Source organism: Hemiscyllium ocellatum, chromosome 37 (genome assembly GCF_020745735.1).
Source record: "Hemiscyllium ocellatum isolate sHemOce1 chromosome 37, sHemOce1.pat.X.cur, whole genome shotgun sequence".
Classification (NCBI taxonomy): Eukaryota; Metazoa; Chordata; class Chondrichthyes; order Orectolobiformes; family Hemiscylliidae; genus Hemiscyllium; species Hemiscyllium ocellatum.
In genome coordinates this window covers 25896820-25916088 of record NC_083437.1, presented here as the reverse complement: position 1 = coordinate 25916088, position 19269 = coordinate 25896820, and the positions used below count along the sequence as shown (strand labels likewise).

The window sequence follows — 19269 nt, the reverse complement described above, 5'->3', positions numbered from 1 at the left end:
CCTTCTTCCTGAAGAAGGGCTCATGCCCGAAACGTCGACTCTCCTCCTCCTTGGATGCTGCCTGACTTGCTGCGCTTTTCCAGCAACACATTTTCAGCTCTGATCTCCAGCATCTGCAGTCCTCACTTTCTCCTCTGTGTATGTGGGTCTGGGCTGCTTCAGTGACCAAGGAATGGAGCTGAACATTCTGCCATTGTCAGAATCCATCCCAACTTCAATCTGTAAAGAAATGTGTGTTTCAGGACACGTCTGTCTGTCTCTGTGTTTCACATTTAACGATCTCCATTCCTAGGCTCCTTCCTGCTGATTTACCTGAATGAGTTCCGCAGTGCAGTCGGTGCCTTTACCTTTCAGGCCAGTGTAACTGGACAGTCCAGAGCATGGATTGAAGCCATATTCAACGCTCAGGTAATGGGCAATTAATGGGGAGGAGCTCTACCTGCAGGGGTTGGGAGGTGAGGGGATTCAATATCTAGGTACACACTGGTGAAAATCAATCAGAAAGTGGTCACAAAGATACCACAGCTATGTGTGAAACTCAGAACTGCTCATTTCCACATGCACTGTTGTTCTGTGTATTGAGGGGTCAGAAGAGGCTAATGAGCAGCTAGGTAGATTGACCTTTATCACTCACAATGTTGAGTGTCCAACATCTTAAAATAACAATAAAACATTGAAACAAATCTAGGATCTGTGCCTGACCATCCATTTAAAGCATGCTGATCTAACCCGCACACATTATATTTAACAAACTAGAACCTTCTGGAGAGATTACGGCATTTGGAGACTGCGCAGAGACATCGTCAGCTGCCTGATGAAGAGGATGCAGAGTGTGGGATCCCAGCAACCCAATCACCATCCCTTCTACACACGTACTCTGACGATATACTTGATTCAGAGCACATGTAAGTATGGAAGCTCAGCTCAGCCCCTTTCCTTAGGTCATCCCTCTCAGGGAAGGTTACCCTTCAGCCTGTGTTTGCTCTCAGTCTGATGGACAGTAATTACCATCACGTTACAGATGGGTATCATTTACATCATCCCACTACCTCCTCATACCAGCCACAATTTCTCAAAAGATTGCAGATTCCGATGCTTCCTTCAAGTCTCCATTTCTGTGTAATCTCTGATCTCGGTGTTTTAAGTTACCTTTACCCAAATTAAACTTTAAAATTTGCCAATTTTAGACTGTCAATGACAAAAATGAGAACTTTGTTAATTAGTGAAGTTGTATTTGCAATCCCACAAATGTTATAGATGTTTCCTGCCCTCTTTCACTCTGTCTGCCTTAACTCTCTCTCCCTGTATTTCTTTGTTCAACCCTCTCTCTATCATCCCCCCTCCCCAATGCCCTTTCTCCAAGCTTTGTTTCTCACATGTCTCTGTCTTTGATTCTTTCTCTCTTTCCCATCCACTTTTCTCTGATTCCTAGTCCTTCTCTCTTCCAGCAACTTTCTCCCTCTTTCTCAGCTTGTCTCTTTTACCCTGTGCCTCTGTTTTCCCTGTCACCCTCTTTCTCTTTCCCCATCTCTCTCTCTCTTTCCCCATCTCTCTCTCTCTTTCCCCATCTCTCTCTCTCTTTCCCCATCTCTCTCTCTCTTTCCCCATCCCTCTCTCTCTTTCTCCATCTCCCCCTTTCCTCACCTCTCTCTTTTTCCCCAGTGCTCTTTCTCTTTCCCCGTCTTTTGCCCCTTCTCTCTCTCATCCTGTCCCTCTCTCTCACCCCCATCCCTTTCTCTGTCTCTCTCTTTCCCTGTCCCCCATCTTATTCCCCATCAGGTGACAACACCTGATGAAGGAGCAGCGCTCCAAAAGCTAGTGCTTCCAAATAAACCTGTTGGACAATAACCTGGTGTATGATTTTTAACCCATCTCTCTAGCTATCTTTCCCCATCTCTCTCACTCTCTTTCCTCATCTCTCCCTTGACCAGTCCCTCTCTCTGTCTCTGTATCTCTCTCGTCCCATCTCTCTTTCTCTTTCCCTATCTCTCTTTATCTCTCTCTCACTCTCTTTCTCACTCTCTCTCTCTCTCTTTCTCTCTTGCGCTGTATGTTCCTTGCTTCATTAATCTATTTGTCTGTTGCTTGCAGCCATTCAGACAGTGTGCCAGAGAGGGTTTCGGTTGTAATGATTGATGTGAATGAAGATCTCTCCTCACCTGACACGGAAGGAGCCACGTCTCCGTCTGATGATGCTTCACTCCGGAGTACAGGATCCTCCAGCTCTCCAAGCCAAGGATTATCCTGCAGTGGGCTCACTTCCTCAGGCCTCTCGATTCCCAGCACCAAAGGCCAGCTGCTGAAGGCTGATGCCTGCCGCTCAGCCTCGGTGGACAGTGCGTACGGCACCTTGTCCCCAAGCTCCATGCAAGAGTTTGAGCAGCAGCAGCAGCAGCAGCGAGAGTCAGCGGATGACGATAGCGAGTCGACTCCCCGCCAGAGAGCGGCCTCACCGCCGGTTCACTGCCAGCGTCTGGAGCAGCCCCTCTCTCATAAACTCAACAACCTCAAATCAAAGTCGGAGACCAACCTTCATCAGCTTGTTACCACAGAACCTTGTGTCTCGAGTCAGTCGTCTCTGAGTAAGAGCCTGACGAAACTCTGTGTGCCCGTTGAAGAAAGACCAGTCCAGCTTCCAGTTTCCGATGGCACAGTACCCAATCAGTCTGTGCTCCCCGTCCCTTATTCACTCACTGCCACCAAAGTAATGGAGGTTCTCAAGCGAGCAGAGACTCAACAACAGAGGACAGTTCCAAGCCCCAGCTCCCGAGAGAGGGCTGCAGACACCAGCGACAGTGAGCTGTCTGAGGTGGAGGAGTTGAACTTTGGACCGAGTTTGGAGCCAAGCTCCGAGCCTTGCACGTTGCCCCGCTCCGACATGGAGAATGAGCGGACCTCTCCGTCTGGTACAGACGAACTCGTGGACCCTCATGGTCAGGCCAGTGGGCAGCCGAGCGACAGCAGTCCCTCAGAACTTTCCAAAAGGACAATGTCAGGGCCTCAGGCCGGGCAGCATCGCAAACTGACCTTGGCCGAACTGTACAGAATGCGGACCAGCCTGCTGTTAAACTCCACATTGACTGCATCGTACGTCACTGTACCCTGAGGGGCTGAGGGCTGGAAGGAGGGTGGGTGGGAGTTTGTATCTGAGAAGGTAACAGAGGAGAGATGGAATGGGGTTGGTTGTGGTGAGAAGGGACTGAGAATGGGGTTGGAGATGAGGTAGGGAGGCAATGTCACTGAATTCCTTTTATTCCTGTGGCCACTCAGTAACTCTTAATTCCAAGAAATTGGCCTGCTCCCTAATTCCCATCGAGGTGGTTAATCTTTGTAGATATCAAACCCTGTAAACCAGACCCAGTCCTTTCCTATCCCTGATCCATCAATACCTCCATTTCCCCTCAGTTGGCCTCAGTGTCCCTGAGTCAATCAGAAAGGGGTGAGTGACCAACTGAACACAGGGACATAAGTGACTTAAATGCCTTCAGCTGCTATGTTAGGTGCTTGAGAGCAAAACAATGACAATTTTATCATTTTGAAATTTCAGCATTTCCTCAATGATTTTATTTTAAATATATGTTCATTCATGGGCACCTCAGGCAAGACCAATGTTTCTGGTCTCTCTAATTTCCCTGAAGCTGATAGTGAACCACCTTCTTGAACTGCTGTGATGTAAACCTACCCCACTGTGCGGGAGGGAGACAGTTCCAGGATTTGGACTTAGCGACAGTGATGGGCAGTAATATATATCAGGGTCATGATTGTGTGAGACTGGCAGGGAAGCCCCCAGGTGCCAAGGCTCCCACAGATTTGCCAGAGGTCACAGATTCCAACTGATGTTTGATAAGGTTCCACACCTAAGAGCCCATGGCATTTGGGGAGTGGCGAACTATTAAAAGACAGAGTTGGATAAAGGAGATATTTTCAGAATGGCTAAAGGATAGCTAGTGGATTGCCAAAGGTGTCAGTGCTGGGTTTGCAGTGATTATGATTAATATTCATGACTTAGGTGAGGAAAGTAAATGAACTATAGCCAAGTTTGCGGCTGACACACGAATTGGTGGGAAGGCAAATGGTGAGGAACAACATCAAGAGTCTACAGAGTGTTAAGTGAATGGGCAAAAAAAATCTTGACATAGGGTCATACAGCATGGAAACAGACCCTTTGCTCCAATCGCCCATGCCAACCAAGTTTCCTAGTCTGATCTAGTCGCACTTGCCTGTATTTGGCCCATATCCCTCTGAACCGTTCCCATTCACATACCAGTCCAAATATCTTTTAAATGTTGTAATTATTATGGCCTCCACCACTTCCTCTGGCAGCTCATTCCATACTTGCACCACCCTCTCTGTGAAAAAGTTGCCCTCAGGTCCCTTTTAAATCTTTCCCCTCTGGGAAAGTGTGAGGTTTTGCACTTTGGCAGGAAAAACAGAAAAGCTGAATATTTAAATTGAGAACTGCTGCAGCATGAATGACTCACAGGTCCTCATGCATGAATCACAAGCAATTTGCATCCAGGTTCAACAGGTAATTGGGAAAGCAAATGGAATGTTTGACCTTTATTTCAAAGGGAATGTTATATAAAAGTCAGACGTCTTGCGAAGAATATTCAAGGTTCTATTTGCACCACATTTAGAATACTGAATAATTTGGGCCTCTGATCTAAGGAATGATATATTGGAAATGGGGGTGGTATAGAGAAGGTTCACTGGGTTAATGGAAGGATTTTATCATGATGAGAGGTTGAGTAGTTTGGGCCTTTACTTCTTGAAGTTTAGCAGAATGGGAGGTGACCTTATTGAAACAGGTTTGGGGGAGCCTGACAGATTTGAAACTAAGAGGCTTTCTTCCTTGTGGGAGAGTTTGGGACAAGAGAGCATCATCTCAGAGTATGGGAGCAACAATTTAAGACAGAGCTGAGAAGGAATTCTTTTCTCTTAGTGGGTAATGAAACTGTGGAATTCTTTACCCCAAAGCACTGTAGAGAATGGCTGAGGTAGAAATGTATCTGACAGTAAGGAAATCAGTATGGGGATAAGGCGGGTCAGTGAATGGTACAGCAGACCTGGTGGCTGAATGGGTCTACCTTTGTTTCTATGTTTCATGGTCTTATTTGAAAAGTGTTGGTGAAGGAGGCATGGAGAGTTGCTTCAATGTACAACTGTGCACTGACAGTGAAGGGAGTGAATGTCTAAGCTGGCAACTAGTGTACTAATCAAGCACCTTTCTCCTGAAGGTGCCAAGTTTTCTTCGAGTACTGTTGGAGCTGAATTCATCCAGGCAAGTGGAGAATATTCAATCATACTCCTGACCTTGCCTTATCAAAGTTTTGGACAGTCTGGAGATGAGTCACTCATCACAGGATGCTGGTCCAGCTAAGCTTCTGGTTGATAGTTAACCCCTCAAATCATGTCAGTAAGGATTTACTGGAGGCCTGTGATCAGGGGAGTTCCACAGGGATCGATGCTGGGTCTACTTTTGTTTGTCATTTATATAAATGCTTTGGATGAGAATTTAGGAGTCTTAGCTAGTAAGTTTATGGATGACACCAAAATTTGTAGTATAGTTGGCAGTGAAGAAGTTTGTCTAAGATTGCAAAGAGACCTCGATCAATTGTGCTAAAGGAGGAGTAGCAGATGGAGTTTAATTTGGATTAATACAAGGTATTGCATTTTGGTAAAGCAACCATGGGCAGGAGTTATACAGTCAATGTTAGGGCTTGGGTGGTGGTGTCAAACAGCAAGAGACCTAGAGGTTCAGGTACATAGTTGTTTGAAAGTTGCATCACAGGTAGACAAGGTGGTTAAGAAAGTATTTAGCACACTTCCTTCATTGCTCACACCATTGAGTGCACGAGTTGGGATGTCGTAGTGAGGTTATACAGAACATTGGTTGGGCCATTTTTGGAATACCATGTACAGTTCTGGTTGCCTTGCTATAGGAAGGATATTATTAAATTGGAGAGGGTGCAGAAAAGATTTACATGGAGTTTCCTGGGATTGGAGGATTTGAGATTTATGAAAAGACTGGATAAGCTGGGACTTTTTCACTGGAGCATTGGAGATTGTGGAGTAACATTACCGAGGTTTATAAAATCATGAGGGGCGCAAATAAGGTAAATAGCAAAGATCTTCTCCCTAGGGTGGGGGGGTTCAAAGCTAGAAGGCATATTTTTGAGGTGAAAGGGACCTGACGGGCAACATTTTCACACTGAGGGTGGTTCAAATGTGAAATCAACTGCCAGAGGAAGTGGTAAATGCAAATACAGTTACATTTAAAAAGCATTTGGACAGGTACATGAATAGATAAGGCCTGGAAGGATATGGGCTGTATGCAGGCAATTGGTGCTAGTTTAGTTTGGGAAACTTGATGGGCATGGACTAGTTGGACCAAAGGGTCTGTTTCCATACTGTATGACTCAGCAACGCTGATGTCAATGCCATTTAAGGTCATGTGGCGATGGTTAGATTCTCTCTCAGTGGAGATGATAATTGCCTGACACAAATCTTTCTGACATAGGCCGGAGAATATCATGAGCAGAGGCTGTATAGTGTAGCTGAGCGAGTACAGCAGCGAACATTGCAATAAGCAAATTAGTCAGCAGATCTCCCACCAAATACCCGCCTTCCCTCAAGTCATTTCCCTAACCCTTGCCAAAGTTGTCTCTCTCCCTGCATGCACAGGTGCCTTTCCCCAAAAAACTACTGTTTCTCTTTTACCATGCATGAGCCTCACCCCTGCAGTATCTCCCCTCCAACCAACTTGCTTCTGTCACCATCGTCATGCCTTCGATGTCATTCTCCATGCCTGGGTGTCTTCAACATGTCACAATGGTTCACATTCCCCAGATATATGTCTCCTGCTGCATCACCCGGTATCTGCATCTTCCACACACACACACATACAGACATACACACACACGCACATACAAACATACACAGACGTACACAGGCATGTGCACGCACACACACACGCACACACACAGACCTTGTCTCCCCCTAGATGTCTCTTTCTCTGTCCCAGATGCCTTTCTCTGTCCACCTGTATTGACAAGGGCCCCCAGCCCTCCAGTCTTTGACCTCTCTCCCAATGCTATTCCCAACCCCAGGTTTCAACATCCCTTCCCAGATGCTATTTCTACCCCCTCCCCAGGTGTCCCCCTCACTCCTGCCTTTTCCTGACCCCACCACCCTCAGTCCCACCATCCTCCCCAGCACCCCCCCCCCGGTCCTAGGCTTTCCTAGTGTAAGTGCCTCCCATTCTGAAGATTTTATGCTTTGAGTTAGGACAGGAACATTTTGGTAATGTACAGCACCAAAAGGGCCAATGTTAGACCTCTGTTGATTCAACTGTCTGTCCAATTGGTCCTGTTCCTTGGCTCTTTCCCTATAACCCTGCAAATGTCTCCTTTTTAATGTTTAACATTGGGATGTTCTAATTTATCTGAACAATCTCTTTGCTCCATTAACAGGGAAGTGTAGCCTTGCATTGGGCGTGAGCAGTGGGGCTTGACTGGAACTCTAATGGATGGAAAGGCATGGAACGTGAACTCTGACCTTCTGAGGTGCCACCGTCATGATCCTTGGAACATTCCTGCCCGTGCTCAGAAAGGAGCTGAGAATTCTGTCAATGCTCGTGGACCTGTTACAGAATCAGTGTGGAGAGCAAGCAATGAGTGAACGTGGACATTGTGCTATGGGAGTGAGGAATGTGTATGTCAAGCTGGTGACCTGTCCCAACATTCGCTGTCATGAGAATTAAAAATGCACCATAATATTTTAATGTATAAAACTTCACCCAGCTACCAGGGGTGTCTGGGTTGCCTTTTGTATGTGGCAAAGAAAAGGAATAGAAAGTTTGAGTCCTTTTTCTGCTCCCATCTCTTTCCTCCAACTCTGTTGATCCATTTCAGCTCCCTCTCCTCACCAGTCTCTTTCCCTTCGCCTCTCTCCTACTCCTCATCCTCTTCCCTCTTGATGTGCCTCCTCTTCCTGTTACTGTCTCCTATCCTCTCTCCTCCTCTCTGTCTTGTCCCCATGGATCTCTCTCTCATCTCACTCTTCACTTGCTTCCAGAGAAGCCATATGACTGAACAAGGAATGGCACCAGCCAATAGGTGGCTTTGTTAACTGTAAGTGTATTGCTCTGTCCACTGGTCGTCGGGTTGGTGGAGACTAAAGGACTAGTGTACCTACTGTAATGGAAAAAGGGATGCTGTTGTAACACGGGATAGCACATCAACACCCCCTTCCCCCAAATTACACCCCCCCCCCCAGTGTTAGGCAATTGAAAATTCAGCCAGGAATCAGGTACCGTCCAGGGAGTATATACACATCTGCATGGGTATGCACAGTGTCTCAATCATTGCTTGGGCCCGTACAAGGAAACTTCCCCTCATAGATTTCAAGCTCTTAAGTTATTCTGAAAGTCTCCCACTGTCAAATTCCCACTTGTGTACTGAGCCGCTTCCAGATTGAAAGCTCCTTCGCCAAACAGTTAACTCCTGAACATGGTGAAGGATCCGGACAGTGGTAGGAGATCTCCTCTTGTCGGTCTGCAGGTGCTGTTTGCTTCCCTTAAACCAGCAATATTGTTTTTTCCCTTAATAATATATAAAGTTTCATATTTATTAAGCTTTTGTGTTTATTTTGTGTTTGTGTGCTGCCATTGCATTTGGTATCAGAATTTTTTTTTCACCATCCTCAACGTCAAACATTTTTATATAGTCTGTCACTGCTCTCTAAATGTAACTCTCTCTGTGTCTCTCCAAGTCTCTCTGTTATTCTCCCCTCTTCTCACTTTGGTCTCTTTCTCTTCCCACCTCCAAGTTTCACTCGCACTTTCCTCTATGTCTATATCTATTAGTTTCTCAGGATTTCCTTTTCCTGTTTCTCCTGATCGGTTGTCCCACTCTCTATTTCTCCTCCCTGTGCCTGTGTGTATGTTTTCTCCTGTCTGTTTATCAGCTGTCAGGCATTCAATTTGTCACTCTACCCGTCCCCATCTGACTCTTTTTCTCCTATCTTGTCTGTTAGTGTCTCTTCTACTCTCAGTCCAACATTACCACAGGCTCTCTCCATTCTTCCATTCTATCTCTTTCTCTCTCTCTCTGCCACAGTCTCTGATCTTTTTAGACTTCTCTGTGGTTCTGTCTGTTCCTGTCTCCTCCCCCTCACCCACTGCCTGTTTCACAATCTCATTTGAATCTTAAAAAGCCATTTTTCTCAGCAAAGCAGTGTTCTGAGAATTGTGTGTCTGTGAGTGCTGGACTGACAAACAACTTCACTTAGATTTTGAGAATCAGCTCAAAGCTGGAGCTTAGTACCATGAGGACTGGGATTGGAACCAGGAAGAGCAGCTGGCTGTTGATTTGGATTGGGGTGAGTTATCGAGGTTGAATAAGGAACAGGAGCTAGAGTAACGATTTTAACCATGACTTGGAGGTGTCAGTGTTGGACTGGGGTGGACAAAGTTAAAAATCACACAACACCAGGTGATAGTCCAACAGGTTTATTTGGAAGCTCACAGCCACCTGATGAAGGAGCAGCGCTCTGAAAGCTAGTGCTTCCAAATAAACCTATTGGACTATGACTTGGTGATGTGTGATTTTTAACTAATTTTAACCATAACTGAGATTGCAATTGGAGTCTTTGGTTTATATGTAAAACTGGCAAAATTATTTTCATCATTTAGATTCATTCTTAATTTTTTCATTGTTTTTTACAAAGTGATACTTTATCTCGTTAACCTCTAGCTGGTGAGAGTTAGGTAGGAGTGCAGTCGAAGCTTGGTTGGGCTTTCTCTGTCCATTTTGCCTCCCTGAATTCTTAAATTTAGGAACGATGTGCTCTGACAACGATTTATTCAAAACCGGGTAAACCACTCATAAACACAGGAAGCTTTCTCAAAAAATTGGTTCCTTTAACGTATTGCCTTATTATTTTTATTTTTTGATGGAGGCATTGTCATTTAAGTGATTTAATGTTAATGTGGAGAATCAAATCATTGGAGAGACCACAAGTTTAAAATAGAGAGACCAGGCAGAATTCTTATCTCCAGGAAATGTAAGTATTCAACCTTATCACTCCTTTGAAAATGATCCGTTTTCAGATCTGGCATGAAGTGGAGCAGATTCAGGTTATTGGGCTAAGCTACAGAACTGTAAATACTCCCTGGGGTTCCACTTCTCCATGAAATAATAGCTGGAATATTTTGCATCCCAGCAATTGCATTCAGAGGCATCAAGTTATTTCAAAATCAGAAATCCCAGGTTTTATCACTTACGGTAATTAAATGGGTGAAACCTAAACGAGTAGCTATTGTGCTGACTCCTGAGTCACATTCTTGATGTCAATCTGAAAACCACATTAGGTCTCTTTACAGAAGCCCTAGTGAAAGCAAAATGGTTAAACAACCATATTGACAATGGACTGACTGTGTAAAATTGGGTCCTTGTGGTTCACTGCTTCCAACCCAAACTGGGTCATGTTGGTTTATTGAGAGGATGGTGACAAGAACTGGAGTTGGTGCACGCCTCTGTCATGGTGCAGGTCTGAGGAGAGGGCCCTGCTGCTCTGAGTGAAAGATTCAGGTTAGCTGTGAGCAGTCTCTTAACTAGAGCTGAATGGGTATCACAACAAGCCCCTGTATAGGTCTGGGTCTGAGGAAAGGTCTTTGCCTTGGACTAGATATGTAAACATGCCCTCAGTCTATTTGCTTTTAGGCCTAGCAATGTCTCAAGTTGGTTTCAGGACAGTGAAATAGCTCCACAGAGGCCAGTATGCCATCACAAAGTCATCCTTTATTTACACTGACCCAGCTAACACAGAGCAGGCTCCTAGATTAGGCAGAACCTCTGACCCTTCTGTTTATATCTGTCAATCAGGACTCCCTAATTGGACCAGATTAACAGCCCCAATCAGGGACCTCATATTCTTGAGGGTCAGCTGACTGTCCTTATTCCAGTCACTACATCCCTCCTCCTCGAAGTCTGAGACATAGACCTGTTCTTTGTCTTGTAGCGCCTCCTATGGTGGTCCCTCTGATTCAGCCTCGGTAGCAGGTAGTGGGTACCGGACTGTAGCCCGGCTCCTGTGCCCACAGTTTCTCGGTCAAAATTCATTTTCTTCCTCAGGTGGAATGGGGTGGAGACTGAGACATCTGCTATGTCTATCTAGTCCTCAGCGTTTTCTTCAATGCTGATGAAGGTGAAGAACACATGGATTCCAAAAGCCTTTCCAGCTGTTCTGAGGGGCCATGATGTTTTGCTCCTGCCCCGTTTGCGAGTTTGTGGTTCTCATGTGGTTCATGTGCTTATTCAGGATGACCTCACCTACTTTGTACATCACAGAATCTGACCTCACATCGACCATGCCTCTTACCCATGCAGGGCCACTTCTGTGATTTCTACATCAACATCATCCCCGAAAGTAAACTGTCTCTCTCACTTAGAGGAATCTTGTGTCCGGTATTGGTGTTCTTGGTGTAGTTCCACCCTCCCCCCTCAGGTTTGGGAAGATCGGATTTAATCTGATATGGAGCCTTCTCTCCATCAGCAACTCTGCTGGAGTTCTCCCTGACATTGTGTGAGGGGTGGTCCTATAATCAAACAGGAACTGGGACTATTTGGTATTGAATGAAGCTGTAGGCTGTTTGTTTAAGGCTGCCTTCAAAGTTTAGACTGCTCTTTCCGGCAGACTACTGAACAATGGATGGTATGGAGCTGTCCTCATGTGTCGAATGCCATTTGGCTTTAGGAAATATTTGAATTCCCTGCTGGTAAATGATGGCCTGTTGTTCATGACCAATACTTCCAGGAGTCTGTGTATTGTAAACATTCGCAGCTTTTCTATCATCATCCCTGTGTTTAACAGATATTCAACCACCTTGAGTGGGTGTCTACAATGGGTAAGAACGTTGAGTCCATGAAAGGACTGGTATAATCGACGTGTAACCCAGCGATTCCCACAAATGTCGGGGGGGGGCTGCTGGCAGTAATTGTTGGCACTCTGGGCACTACCCAACCAACACGACCACATTGGAATACAGTCCTGGCCCCCAGACATAACTTCTGACCAACATCCTCATTTTTGGAAACCCCTGGCTGCCCTTTGGTGGAGTATCTGGCAGTGACCTTTACTCAGGACAATCACTCTTACTCTCCATGATAGAATGCTACAGTGATCTGATCTCACTGGGTCCAGAAAGGTTTCAATTCTGCTTTTGATGGCCCTTGTGTTTTCCTCGTCACCAACAGCAGTTTTGCCAGGATGGGATTGTTTTGTGTTCACAGTCTGATATTGTCAGCAGTGATATGAAGGGTGTCCAAAAAGTTTAAAACCAGAATGGTCCCTTCTAGTGGTGGCACCACTGGTGATGTATCTGCCAGTGGGAGGTGGCTCAAGGCATTTACATTTGCCAGCTGGTCTACCAACCTGCAATTGTACCCACTCAGAAAACCACCCACCATTGAATTTGACCTGAAGCAATGGGCTGTGGCCCTGTTCTTTTTGAGTAGCCTTCGCAGCTACTATTGTCATCCGTTACTATTACGAATTTATGTATGTAAAGGTATTGGTGGAACTTTCTCACACCAAAGATGACTGCCAAATCTTATTTTTCTATCTGAGCGTATCTTTGTTCGTTGTCAGCCAAAATTGGGGAAGCATACACTCCCGGGCGTTCCTCTCCGCTGGGCCATCAGTGAGCCAATACTGCCCCAATACAGTATGGAGAGACATAGCGTGCCAGCACCACACCTCACTTGGGATCATAGTGGGCCAGCACCTTCGATGACGATGACCACTTCTACACTTCCTTAAAGGCTATATCTTGGCTGCACAACTATTTCCAATGCTGTCCCTTTTTCAATAGCAGGTTTAATGGTGCCAAGATGGAGGCCAGCTTACCTATGAATCTTCTATAATAATTCACCAATTCAAGAAAAGATCTAAACTCCGGTACAGACATGGGAGCCAGGGCATCTTTGATCACCCTCACTTTATCTTTCAACGGGTATAGTTGGGTCTTGTCGACTCTGTAACCCACGTAGGTCACTTGGGGTGCCTGGAACAGACATTTTCCCTTCCTAAGGCATACCCCAGCTTTGGGGAAATATTTAAGCACCGTGTCCAAGTTCTCTCAGTGCTCATTATTAGCATATCATCCAGATAAATGCCGACCTGGGGTTGGCCTGGTAAAATGTTCTCCATCATCCGCTGGAAAATGGCACAGGTTGATTATACCCGAAATGGCAGTATTGTACCAATACTCAATTATTGGTACAAACCCTTATAGGTATTAATTGTAGCATACTTCTGAGAATCCTCGTCTAACTGCAATTGCGAGTACAGTTGGCTCAATACCAACTTTGTGAAGGACAGCCCCCCCCTGCCAGCTTTTTATATAAATCCTCTATGTGAGGGATTGGGTATTTATCCAGCTCTGAGAAGTGGTTTGTCATTTGTTTAAAACCCCCCCCCCTCAAAAATGAAACAGTCCATCGGGCTTCACACTCAGTATGGACTGGTGCTGTCCATTCCACAAACCGTACTGGTTTGATGATTCCTTCGCTTACCAGCCTCCTAACTTCTGCCTCTACTGCTACATACAAAGCAAATGGCACTGGGCAAGCCTTGCATTATTGTGGAATTGTTTTTTGGTCAACAGGTAAGGTGGCTTTTGCTCCTTTGATTTTCCCTAGACCTTCCTGAAAGATTTCTGGGTGTTTAATTAGGACTTCACTCAGCCATCTACTTTCTAATTGAAAAATGTTGTGCCAATCATGTTGAATCTTTCTCAACTAATTTCACTCCATCAGGCTTAGGCCGAAGTCTTTTACTACAGTCAGTGGTAACTGAACCAGCTGCTTCTCATTAGAGACCAGAACCAAAGTTGTACTCTTAACCTGTATTGGTTCCTGGTAGAGGTTCTCAGTCTAGCCGAGGTCTTAAACAACTTAAGAGTTGGAGTTCAGTGCGAATTTTGTTAAAGTCTGATTCTGTAATCAATGATACGACCACACGAGTATCAACCTCTATTAAAACCAGGTGACTGTTTAACCAGATGTTTATTTTGATTGGTTCTGATTTGGACGTTCCTAAACAATTTAACTGTTCCAAGCTAGATATAGGTTGGCTCCAGGGTTTGCACTCTCCTGGGTAACATTCATTCCTGAAGAAGGGTTTTTGTCTGAAACATCGATTTTCCTGATCCTCGAATGCTGCCTGACCTGCCATGCTTTTCCAGCACCACGCTAATCTAGACTCATACTTAACATTGACCCAGCTAGTTCTTCTTTTCAATTCAGGCCCACTGGGACTCAAATCTGCAAGCCAGAAGTAACTAAAATGGTCTGCCGGTCCATATCCGCCAGAAAATGTTAACTGTTTGGCCAAGGCTTGGCTTTGTTTTGGGGTTTTTGCTGTGGGCTGACCTTGACTTCAAGATATGTCCTAACTGAGGCTATCCAATTGCCTTCATTCAAGTGTGTCCCCCAAGCTCTGTCAGCCTGGTGAGCGTGTCCATTTCAGTCAGAATACCCTGTAACTCTTAAGCTCCATTGCTGCATTTTCTAATAATAAACCCAATTGTAGTATCTTAGATTAGACTGTTTACAGTGTGGAAACAGGCCCTTCGGCCCAACAAGTCCACACCGACCCGCCGAAGCGAAACCCACCCATACCCCTACATTAGCCCGTTATCTAACACTACGGGCAATTTAGCATGGCCAACTCACCTGACCTGCACATCTTTGGACTGTGGGAGGAAACCGGAGCACCCGGAGGAAACACACGCAGACACGGGGGGAACGTGCAAACTCCACACAGTCAGTCGCCTGAGGCGGGAATCGAACCCGGGTCTCTGGCGCTGTGAGGCAGCAGTGCTGACCACTGTGCCACGTGCCGCCCACTGTTTGAAGTCCAGTTCAAATCGTACCTGTTTGAAGTCCAGTTATGGTTCAGCTAGGAAGCATTTTTGCATAGTCACATTACTCATCCCACGTGTCAAATGGTCCCTCAGCATCTCATTAAGGGTTAAATCAAAATCACATGCCTCTGCCAGTGATCTTAACCTCGCCAAAAAATCCTGATACGATTCCCCTGGTTTGCAAAATGTTGGGTAAAATCAATAGCATTTCAGAATTCGAGAGAGCTTGGGGGTCACAATATTCTTTAACTACATCCATCAACTCTTTAACGATTTTAGTATCTGGTGCCTCAGGAAAAGTTAGAGTCCTAATAACTGAGAAAGCTGTGGGTCCACAAGTTGTCAGGAAAATTGCTCGTTGCTTTTCTTCTGCCGCAATGTCATTTGCCCTAAAAAACTAAAACATTCTTTCCACATACTGGGTCCTGTTTTTGATGCAAGATCAAACAAGTCAAGCTTCCCAAATGGTTGCATTATACCAGAAATGCTTACCCCAACTCAAAAACAATCAATTCAAGGAAATTTCTTCGGAGAATATTTTTCTCTTGTCATCCCTGAAATAGCTCTACAGAGGCCAATATCTCATCAGCAAGTCATCCTTTATTTACACATGCATAATACTTAACATTCATTCCTGATGTTTTGCCCGAAACATCGATTTTCCTGCTCCTCGAATGCTGCCTGACCTGCTGTGCTTTTCCAGCACCACTCTAATCTAGACTCATACTTAAAATTGACCCAGCTAGTTCTGAGAGTGAACAGAACCACGGACCCTCTTGTTTATATTTTTTTTGGTAGGGCCCAGGTTGCAGCAGTGGGAGTAGGCACAGGCTGCAGCAGCAGTAGTGGTGGTAGTTGCTTGCGCAGCTGAACACAGCTCAAATTAAATGGAAAAAAAGAAAACCAGAAAAACAAACACAAAAACAATAAATAAAACCAAAAATCAAATGTCATCCCTAGACAAGGGGAAAGAAAATAAACTTTCCTCCTCTTCTGAACTAACAGCAGCAGTAACACACTGGAATGGGCAGCTAGATCAGAGTCAATCCCCTAAACCCTCCTGTTTATGTCTGTCAGCCAGGGATCCCTGATTGGAACACATTGACAGCCCCAATCAGGGAACACATTCTATGAGGTCCAGCTGGCTGACTTTGTTCCGTTCACCACAGACAGAGCCCTGTATCAGGCTGGGAGTGAGGACTGAGCCCTGTATCAGGCTGGTTGTGAGGACAAGTCCCTGTATCGGCCTGGGCCAGAAGACAGGGCCCTGTATCGGGCTGGGTGTGAGACCGGGGTCCTGTATCAGGCTGGGTGTGAGACCAGGGCCCTGTATCAGGCTGGGTGTGAGCACGAGGCTCTGTATTGGGCTGAGTGTGAGGACAGGCCCTGTATTGGGCTGGGTGTGAGGACGGGGCCCTATTTTGGGCTGGGTGGGAGACCGAGGCCCTTATCGGGCTGGGTGTGAGGACAGGGTCCTGCATTGGGATGGGTATAAGACTGGGCCCTGTATCGGGTTGTGTGTGAGGACCGGGCCCTGTGTTGATCAGGGTGTGGGGACGAGGCCCTGTGCTGGTCTGGGTGTAAAGGTAAATATAAACATGACGAGCCCTTTTGGATCCACAGAGCCTGTGCCGTCATTCAGTTAAATTTTGGCTGATTGTTTAGGTAGCTCTGTGTATCTTCCCTTGCCCATGTCCATTTAAATCTTGAGTTTATACAAATCACTCAGTCTTGGACTTAAAGATAACAATTGAGCTAGCATCATTGGCTGAAAAGAGTTCCGAACTTTACTTTTTATGAAATGTTTTTTAATTTGATCCTGAAAGGATCACACTTTTTGACTCTGACCCCGGGTACAGACTTCTCAAATAACGGAAATAATTTCTGTTGATTTCCATTGGCCATTCTCCTTAAGATCTTGAAAACTTGAAATCACCCTTAACTTTTCAAATTCCAGAGATTGCAACCATGGGTTTGTATGAATTGTCTGCATAGTTTGATCATTTATAAAGAACTGCCTCAAATATATCCCTCTTAAGGTTTGGAGCCCAGAATTACACTCACTATTCCAGGTTGTCTAATAAGGGTTTGGTATAGTTCAGCATGACTTCTACTCCTTGTATTCTGTCTTTTATATATAACAACCACCATTCCCTTTGTCTTTTTGATTCTTTTCTGTACCTGTTTGTGAAATTTTAATGATCTGTGTACCTGACTCCCCACTGTTTGTAGCATCTCACCATTTACAACATGGTCTATTCTATTCTTTCTAAGTGCAAGCTGGATGAGCTCACATTTATCTGTCTATGACTTGTGTTTTAGATGTGCCTTATTTTGAATTGCATCCTTTGCTTGTTTTTCAAATTGAAATGAGATGGATGGAAAATGTTTGCTTTTTTGGAAACTGAGAAAACTGTGACTAAACAAACAGAGAAATGTGAAGGACAAACATGAATGGAACACCTTCAGATGGAGGTAGATTTCAGAGTGCTGTCTGATAGTCTTGTAACATCTGCATGTTTCCTTTTCTCTCTGGGTTATGTTCATGTGTAGGATATTAGGGCTCCTCGATATGGTGTTCACTGATGACTACTGGTACATTTCTATAGCCAGCATGACATAATGCCCTGCTATTCCTCCATGCACTGGGATTATTCTATACCTGGCAGATGGAAAGTTTTGTGGATAGCATACACATTGTAAAGCAGGAAGCTGGGCACTCAGGATAACCACAGCAATGGGAGACTGTGGGGGAGAAAGGAGTGATATGTTTTGAAACAAGGAACAGTGTCAAGTGGAGTCTAAACCCCTAACTGTTCAGTGTAATGTTTTATTAGCAGGAAAATCGCACCATAGAGGGAAACACCATTAAGCTATTGATGCCTTCTGTACCCTGCATACGTCTACTTTATGATGAACTCTATGCACTGTCCTTAATTTCCTGAGCTCTCATTGTCCAATGCTCAGTGTCTGGATCCAGAGTCTTTTTAATTCATGACCCATACTGCCCCACACAAAATGGGGTCAGTAATTGTTCCAACTTCCAATCTTGATTCCGATATTTTCACGAGGTGTGGAAGTGCTCAGTTTTTATAGCCCTGCCTTCTGAACTGTTAAGTTTATGTTGTTTACAAGAAGTTTAAAACTCTGCTCCTTAAATCTTGACCAACATCCAACAAGCAGGACACTACAGGAAAAGAACAGCTTTCCTGCTCAGGGCCTCCGGGGGATGCTGGTCCCAGAGCCTCCGGGGGATGCTGGTCCCAGAGCCTCCGGGGGATGCTGGTCCCAGAGCCTCCGGGGGATGCTGGTCCCAGAGCAGGGGCTTGCACTGATGCCTGAGTAATCAGCATCCTTACCCAGTGATTCCACACCCTGTCATTCTCTCTTGGACTGAAATTCATTTGTTAATATTGTAGATTTCAAAATGGTGCAGGAAATCAGTGAACCTGACTGAGGCAAACAGTGCACTGAAGTGAAGTGACAGAAGGGGAGATGAGAAAGAGGAGAGATAGAACTCTTTTCTCCTGAGGTAAATTGGGCTGTGGAATACGAAGGCGAGTAAGGCAGACTGTTTAAATGGAGTCAGGATACATTGAGATGTAAAAGATCTAGTCCGTTTCATAGGAACATATGTGAGGAGGTGATATATGCTGCAAGATTCCACCCTTCAAGGGTCTGTAGAAACCATTGCTGTTCTTAGGGTACCACCTTTATAATCATAGAACATTATACTGGCTGTATGACGGTTATTTTCCTCACATTCTAAAGCACCTACGTGTCATTATTTGCATAACTGGTTCTGGCACATATTGCATCCATGAAGTAAACAGTACACTACATCACCATTGATTGAAACATTTCACTACTCAGTAAAAAATCGAAATATAATTTTATCAATTCAGACTCCCTGACAATCTAGCTTTTAACTCTTCAATTTTAGCAAATATTTTGTATGAAGATCACCTCGGAAAAGTAGATCAGGGACCAGTGTCATCATCAAATGATCCCAGGGCATCTACAACAAGGATTAAATACAGAGGAATGCTCCCTCCACCCCACTCAATCAAATATTCTATGGGCAGGCATGACATGGTTTAGATTCAGAGTACTGCTCCCTCTGCACTGTCCTCAGCAAAGACTCCTGAGGAGTTTCTGTGTGTGGGGAACTGTCCCTTGGAACAAGATCTTTGCTTATGACAAGCACCTACTTTTTTTTAAGCATGGGCAGCTCCTGCTGTGTGGCTATCCTGGCTGACCAGGAGACTTGTCCACTCTTACTGCCTGCCAGAAGGGTATTGGAAGGATTGTCAACCTGTTTTACCACGTTATGACACATC

At 45.1% G+C, this 19269-nt stretch overlaps 2 protein-coding genes across 9 annotated transcripts in view; both read left to right on the top strand.

Moving 5' to 3' along the window:
- The window catches only part of LOC132833817 (pleckstrin homology domain-containing family G member 5-like), a 114626-nt gene extending 105992 nt beyond the window's left edge, over positions 1-8634 (top strand). For all 5 annotated transcript variants that reach the window (XM_060852428.1, XM_060852426.1, XM_060852425.1 and 2 more), the window contains 4 exons: positions 293-408; positions 757-905; positions 2092-3087; positions 7473-8634. In XM_060852428.1, the coding sequence (XP_060708411.1) occupies positions 293-408; positions 757-905; positions 2092-3087; positions 7473-7482 (1271 nt within the window). In that variant the 3' untranslated portion in view covers positions 7483-8634. The remainder of the gene's footprint in view (positions 1-292; positions 409-756; positions 906-2091; positions 3088-7472) is intronic.
- Positions 8635-9232: 598 nt separating this feature from the next.
- Positions 9233-19269, top strand: part of si:ch211-112c15.8 (tumor necrosis factor receptor superfamily member 25) — a 46215-nt gene continuing 36178 nt past the window's right edge. For all 4 annotated transcript variants that reach the window (XM_060852199.1, XM_060852198.1, XM_060852197.1 and 1 more), the window contains exon 1: positions 9233-9381. Coding sequence is in view for 2 of the 4 variants with exons in the window: in XM_060852197.1 (XP_060708180.1) it covers positions 9328-9381 (54 nt within the window). In the remaining 2 variants the exon portion in view is untranslated. The remainder of the gene's footprint in view (positions 9382-19269) is intronic.